This window comes from Protobothrops mucrosquamatus, unplaced genomic scaffold (assembly GCF_001527695.2).
Source record: "Protobothrops mucrosquamatus isolate PMUCROS unplaced genomic scaffold, P.Mucros_1.0 scaffold_114, whole genome shotgun sequence".
Taxonomy (NCBI): domain Eukaryota; kingdom Metazoa; phylum Chordata; class Lepidosauria; order Squamata; family Viperidae; genus Protobothrops; species Protobothrops mucrosquamatus.
Genome location: NW_015386190.1, coordinates 5,182 through 12,739, shown reverse-complemented (window position 1 = coordinate 12,739; position 7,558 = coordinate 5,182). Strand labels below are relative to the sequence as shown.

The 7,558-nt window shown below is 42.6% G+C and overlaps 1 protein-coding gene across 1 annotated transcript in view; it reads right to left on the bottom strand.

Annotated features, from left to right (window-relative positions):
• Window positions 1-6,841, bottom strand: part of LOC107287873 (complement factor B-like) — a gene marked incomplete at its 5' end in the record, with an annotated part of 32,331 nt that extends 25,490 nt beyond the window's left edge. Inside the window, 4 exons of the mRNA XM_015816432.1 lie at window positions 2,653-2,736; window positions 2,924-3,097; window positions 3,910-4,095; window positions 6,635-6,841. Of these exons, the coding sequence (XP_015671918.1) occupies window positions 2,653-2,736; window positions 2,924-3,097; window positions 3,910-4,095; window positions 6,635-6,841 (651 nt within the window). The remainder of the gene's footprint in view (window positions 1-2,652; window positions 2,737-2,923; window positions 3,098-3,909; window positions 4,096-6,634) is intronic.
• Window positions 6,842-7,558: the final 717 nt, after the last annotated feature.

Sequence of the window (7,558 nt, the reverse complement as noted above, 5' to 3'; positions counted from 1 at the left end):
GGGGGAGGGCCTTCTCTGTGGGTGCCCCTGCCCTCTGGAACGAACTACCCCCCGAGATCCGGATGATTCCGGATCTCCTTACTTTCCGCCGCGCCCTCAAGACATGGCTTTTCCAACAAGCGGGCCTGGCCTAGGGAGGATTTTAAATTGGGTTTCTTAGAAATTTTAATTATCACAACTCTAAAATATTGGTTTTAATTTGGTTTTATTCGGTGGGGTTTGTGGGTTTGTTTTTGTTTTTAAAAAAATGTTGTGAGCCGCCCTGAGTCCTTCGGGAGAAGGGCGGGATACAAATTGAATAAAATGAAAAAAAAAATGAAATAAAAGAGCCAAGGTTGCCTACCCCTGGTCTAGTGGTTAAGGCACCAGGCTAGAAAGCCAGAGACTGTGAGTTCAAGTCCCACCTTAGCCATGAAAACCGGGTGGGGTGACCTTGGACGAGGCACTTTCTCTCAGCCCAACCCACCTTGCAGGGATGTTGTTGTGAGGAAAATAGGAGAAGGAAGATCTGTTGGATATGTTTGCAGCCTTGAGTTATTTGTAAAAATAATAAAGGGAGTGTATGAATAAAATAAAAATAAAATTCTTGCGTCCCCGTGTTAAATGCCCGTACATAAGGCACCAGGTCTAACAGATTAATAGAATAACAGACTTGGAAGGGACTTCGGTGGTCTTCTAGTCCAACTCACTGCTCAGGCAGGAAACCCTATACCATTTCAGACAAATGGTTGTCCAATCTCTTCTCAAAAGCCTCCAGTGATGGAGCACCCAGAACTTCTGAAGGCAAGCTGTTCCATTGGTTAATTGTTCTCATTGTCAGGAAATTTCTTTTTAGTTCTAGGTTGCTTCTCTTCTTGATTAGTTTCCATCCATTGCTTCTTGTCCTTTGGTGCTTTGGAAAATAGGTTGACCCCCCTCTTCTTTATGGCAGCCCCTTAGATATTGGAACACTGCTATCATGTCCCCCCTCGTCCTTCTTTTCTCTAGACTAGAGATGCCCAATTCCTGCAACTGTTTTTCATATGTTTTAGCCTCCAGTCCCCTAATCATTGTTGCTTTTCTCTGCACTCTTTCCAGAGTCTCAACATCTTTTTTACCTCATGGCGACCAAAACTGGATGCAATATTCCAGGTGTGGTCTTACCAAGGCATTATAAAGCGGAGCTAACTGATTCTATCCCTCTGTTAATGCAACCTAGGTTTGTGTTGGCTTTTTTAGCTTCTGTGCTGCACGCTGCTGGCTCATATTTAAGTAATTGTCTACTAGGACTCCAAGATCTCTCTCGCAATTACTGCTGTTGAGCCAGGTTGCTCCTAATCTGTACCCCTACAATTGATTTTTCTTGCCTAAATATAAAACCTTACTTTTCTCTACCTTGAATTTCATTTTGTTAGATAGGATCCAGTATTCAAGTCTGTTGAGATCCATCTGGATCTTGAGCCTGTCTTCTGGAGTGTTGGCCTCCAAACTTGGCAAATTTTAAGGCTTGTGAATTTCATGCTGGCTGGGGAATTCTGGGAGTTGAAGTTCACAAGTCTTACAGTTGGCAAGTTTGGAGATCCTGAGATAAGCCATGGAGTTTGCAGCATGACATTACTGTGTTCTTTCCCCCCCTAAAGATGCCCAGGGCACATCTCCCCACACCTTGATTCTGCTTGGCTTAAGATGGGGTGGAAGGAAATTCTGGCAACCTCTCAAGAGCCTTTTTCAGTTAGCTTCCTGACCTGGCCCACCTCGCAAGGCTGGCAGCCAATCAGAAGTGTATTGTATTAGAATCTTCAACAAGTGGTCCTTCTACCAAGGATGATAGAAAATAATATCTTTCCAATTAAAGAACAGTATAAAGTGATGTTCCAGTCTCCTATCCCAGGGCTTTTCAACCAGTGGTATGGGTACCACCTGTGGTACATTGGCACCTGGCAGGTGGTACGCGACCATTCTAGAAAAGTGGTAGCGGGGGAGGGGAATGAGCTGAACCGGTGACAGCACTGCACAAGCCTGAGCGAGAGATGGCTGGAGCTGCAGGGCTGTCAGGGCTCAGGGGAAGCGCCAGGATCAGCGCCAGGCTCCAGCTGGAGCTCGGCACTGATCCTGGTGCTTCTGCTGAGCCCTGAAGAAGCGCAAATCAGCTGGAATGTTGCAGCATCTCCAGGGTCTTGTGATTTACATTGAGATGCTTGGCAACTGATTCATATTTATGACGGTCACAGTGTCCCAAGGTCATGTGAAGTGACCAAAACCTGCTGCAACCACACAGCAGATGGGGGGTGGGAATAAAAACCAAACACCCCCCCACCCCACCCCCGCTGCCAATCCTCAACAGAAATGCTCACAACAATGGAAACCTCGGACAGGAGGAAGAGCGCCGCCGGGAGGGCAGGCAGGTGTCTTGCTCGGCTGTGGCTTGGGGGGCACTTTTTTCAGTGCCATTGTAACTTTGAACAGTCACTGAGCGAACTGTTGTAAGTCGAGGACTACCTGTACTTTATCACTTTTTTCCTTTTTTTTTTTGATCATCAAGTTTTTGACACCTTGCTAGGCGACTGGTGGTACTCGGATGTTGCCATATCCTAAAAGTGGTACAATGGGTGAAAAGGTTGAAAAGCCCTGTCCTAGCCTACCATGATTACAAAAAGTTAATGGTATTACTACCTTGACTGGCAGACAAAGCAACTTCAGTGAGGGATGGAAGGAACTTGGTCTTGATTTCTTCTTTAGAATCAAAGGTGAATGGGCCTGGGAAAGAAAAGGAGACAGTGAATTTATTTCCCAGTATTGTTTTGTGTTTGTGTGTGTGTGTGTAAAGTAGAAAAAAATAATAATATGGAAGTTCCATAATGCCAAAAAAAGAGAGAAAACAATAACAGTTCTAGATTCACCTTTTCAGATGCTAAGCCCGTCTTTTCCTACCCTGTTTACTCACTTCGACATTCTGGTTCTGATCCACTCCAAGTTCCTGATCTTTGGCAAACTCTTTCCTTAGATCCGATAAGAGACAACCCTCTCGAACACTGGTAGCGGACCGTACTATCTGCTTGGTACTCTGTGCCGTATTTTCGAGCACCAATTGGAATTCCTGGATCAGGACAATGGCCGGCTGAAAATGAGAGGGGAAGGGAATTACACACCGATTTATTTATTTATCTGCAAATTCAGTTTTTTGCGCCACCACATTCCCAAGGACTCCAGGGGGCAAACAGTTAAACCAAACATCAGACGAGACAGTGCATCATCAATGTATGATAAAAATTCCTTGAGAAAACATTGGTTTTGAATTCTGGTGTTCTAGACCAGCGTTTCTCAACTTGAAGATGTGTGGACTTCAAGAATGTTAAGAATTAACTGAATAACAGAGTCGGAAGGGACCTTCACTGTCAGGAAATTTCTCCTTATTTCCAGGTTGAATCTCTCCTTGATCACTTTCCATCCATTATTCCTTGTCTGGCCTTCAGGTGCTTTGGAAAATAGGTTGACCTCTTCCTCTCTGTGACAGCCCCTCAAATATTGGAACACTGCTATCTTGTCTCCCCTGGTCCTTCTCTTCACTAGACTAGCCACGCCCAGTTCTGTAACTGTTCTTCATATGTTTTAACTTCCAGTCCCCTAATCATCTTTGTTGCTCTTCTCTGCACTTTTTCTAGAGTCTCAACATCTTTTTTTATAGTGTGGAGACCAAAACTGGTTGCAGTATTCAAGGTGTGGTCTTACTAAGGCTTTATAAAGTGGTATTAGTACTTCATGTTTTTCTTCGGAAACATTTTGCTTCTCATCCAACTAGCTTCTTTAGTTCCATTCAGAAGCACTTTTGGTACAACCATGACCTGGATGATTGAGAATTTACATTTAGATAGCCATTTCCCCAAAGGGAAGAAACGGTAGACCTTGATCACAAATGATCGTCAGACTCACTTCCATCATCACATATGGCTGTTTCTCCACTCCATTTCCCATTGGGGAGACAGGTACGAATCTGGGAGCCCCGCAGCTGGTATCCATCGTAGCAAGCGAACCTCAGCTCCTGGTTTATGTCGTAAAATTGCTGGAAGGTCTCGAAAACACCATTCTCAAATTCTAGAGGCCTGACACATCGGACGGCTGGATGGAAGAGAAAATATCAGTAAATTTTTCTCCATATCTTATCCAATCCCAGCTCCCTCTCCTTCCAGTTCCACCATTCACAATCATTCTGGTCCTGTTTATCTGAGACAATTATGAAGCCACAATTAATTCCATAGACTATGACATGCCTAGAAGGAACAGTGAAGGAAGGAATGAAAGGAAGGAACAAATATCACTACAGATTATCCTCAACTTACAACCATTTGTTTAGAGAGCTGTGGTGGTGCAGTGGTTAGAATACAATATTGCAGGCAAACTCTGCCCACTGCCAGAAGTTTGATCCTGTCCAGCTCAAGGTTGACTCAGCCTTTCATCCTTCTGAGGTCAGTAAAACGAAGACCCAGATTTGTGGAGGGGGGCAATACGCTGACTCTGTAAACCACTTACAGGGTGCTATAAAGCACTATGAAGCAGTATATAAATCTAAGTGCTATTGCTAGAGATTGTTCAAAGTTACAACGGCACTGAAGTGACTTATGACCATTTTTCACACTTATGACCATTGTGGCATCCCCAGGGTCACGTGATCAAAATCCAAATGCTTGGCAACTGACTCATATTTATGACGGTTGTAGTGTCCCAAGGTCAGGTGGCCACTTTTGCAACTGTGTGACAAAGAAAGGCCATGGGGAAGCCAGATTCACTTAACAACTGTGTTAACAACTGAACAATCGCAGAGATTCACTTAAGAACTATGGCAAGACTGGTCGTCAAATGGCACAAAACTCACTTAACAAATATCTCGCTTAGCAACAGAAGTTTTGGGCTCAGTTGTGGTTGTAAGTCAAGGACTACTTGTATTGCCAACTTTTAGGACTTTGGAAGCATGACTTTCCCCTGCCCTCTGAAACACCCTACCCATCTCGGGGAAATTGGGACAGGGCGAAGTCAAGCAATGATGATAACATGGGTGCAGCAGAGAAGTGTGACTCTAACAATAACAATAGCAATAGCATTTAGACCAGGGGTCCTCAAACTTGGCCCTTTTATGACTTGTGGACTTCAACTCCCAGAATTCCTCAGCCAGTGTGCCTGGCTGAGGAATTCTGGGAGTTGAAGTCCACAAGTCATAAAAGGGCCAAGTTTGAAGACCCCTGCACTAGTGGCACCTCAACACACAACCAAGCAGCCATTTATATTCACTTATCCCAGGGGTCTTCACACTTAGCCCTTTTATGACTTGTGGACTTCAATTCCCAGAATTCCTCAGCCAGACTTCTGGGAGTTGAAGTCCACAAGTCATAAAAGGGCCAAGTTTGAGGACCCCTGATTTAGACTTATATACTGCCCCCTACACAGCACTCTCTGGGTGGTTTACGAAGTAACCCTTATTTGCATATTGCCCCCAACAATCCGGGTCCTCATTTTACTGACCTCAGAAGGATGGAAATCTGCATCAACCTCGAGCTTGTCAGGATCGAACTCCGGACTGTAGGCAGAGTTTGTCTACAGCACTGCATTTAACCACTGTGCCACCCAGACTTCTTTTTATTCATTTATCAAACATAGATACTGCCCCTCTCACTCTTAGAGTGACTCTGGGAGTCTTACAGATAAAAGCATGGCAATCACATAAAAACGCAATATGTATCAAGTTGAGGGAAATGGGAGCCAAATAAAAACACAGATAGAATAAGTTAAAAATTAAATGGTAGTGGGAGTGCTTCAGGGTTGCAGGCTGCTTTCCCGCTTTTAGCATTATTGTTGTTCCTTTTATTCTTGTTTTATTGGTTACTAGCTGTACCCGGCCACGCGTTGCTGTGGCTCAGTCTGGTTAAATGGAAAAGAAAGAAAAGAGAAAGTGCACGTTTGTAATATGTTTAATTTCACAATGCTTGTGGGTATACAATATTTTTTGTTGTTCCATTGTCTGTGCAGATATAGAGATTGTCTGGTTTGCCGACACACGAAATAATTAAATCAAAACGAAAATAAATCGAAATCTATGAAAATTCAATTTAACAATGCAATCGGAAACATTGAAATGGAATCGTAAAATTGTAAATTTGGAAATCGTAAATGGATCGTAAATCGGAAACATTGAAATGGAATCATAAAATCGTAGCGTGTGTTGCTTTTACGTCCAACAGATGGTGCTGTTTTTCAAAAAAGCATGTTTTTACCTGTCACAGGTGTGACATCTATATAATAGTAGGTATATAAAAACATGCGCGTCGAATGCAACGTTGTGTCAACATTTCAAAGCAATCAGTGAAGAACTTTCGGAGATTTAAGATTTTGAACAAACGAACATTTACATTTTTATTTATACAGATAAGCTTCCCAGACTTGTTTTTAAGATAGGCGGCTTTATAAACGTTTTCAATAGATAAAAGAAAAGTAAACATACTTTTGCACTTTGAATAAACCTTGAGCTGCTAGCAACTCCCACAGTTTTTTATACAATTACAAAAGGTCTTTGGTGGAAAACCCAGGACTTGGTTGGCGATAAGGTACAAGAGAAAGAGGGGAGATGTCATACAATGCCTCTCTGTTGAGAAATGAACCAACGTACCTTGACACACAGCCTGCTGGACAATCCTGCCATCCCTGCCGGTCAAGGGGCTCCACTGGTTGCCATCCTTACAAAACCGGAATTGTGTCGGATGTGGATACTGTCCCTGAGGACACTCATAGAGCAATGTGGTTCCATCTTCCAGTAGAGTATAATTGCCTCCTACAATCTCAGCAGCTTTAGGATCACACGAATCAGCAACCGTATCTAGAGAAGGAAGCAGAGTGGAAAGTTGAGAGGGAAGCCCAGTGGCGAAGAAGTTAGATTGGCCCTGATAAAACCCAGATTCAGCTCCACCCTTGATCATGGAGCTCTTTGTGACATAGGTGGTCCTTGGCTTATGACCAAAATTGAGCTCAAAAGTTTCTGTTACTAAGCGAGACATTTAAGTGAATTTTCCCCCATTTTACGAACTGTCTTGCCATAGCTGTTAAGTGAATCACTGCAGTTTAGTAACACAGTTGTTAAGTGAATCTGGCTTCCCCATTGACTTTTTCCAAAAAAAAGTTTTATTGTTTTACAATAAAAAACAATTAAACATAAGTAAACACAATAAGAATTATAAGCCCCCCACCCCACCCCCCCGACTTCCCAAACCAAATCCCAGGATAATATTCATATAAAAGTAAACATATACTAATATCTCTAACTCCGCAATATATCTTAATACACAAGAAAATAAAAAAAAATAAACAAAATCATAATATAGAAAAATCTAAAAAAAGCCTAAATTCTATTCTACCACATTATACTTCCACAATTAAAATACAAAAAAAAATCTAGAAACCTAAATTATATTCTACCACACCATGTTTCTTCTGAATATAAACAACCCATCTTCTCCATATTGATAAAAATTGTTCATTCGAGTGGCTTTTCAAAAAAGCCGAGATCTTTGCCATTTCAGCAAGATAGGAAACTTTC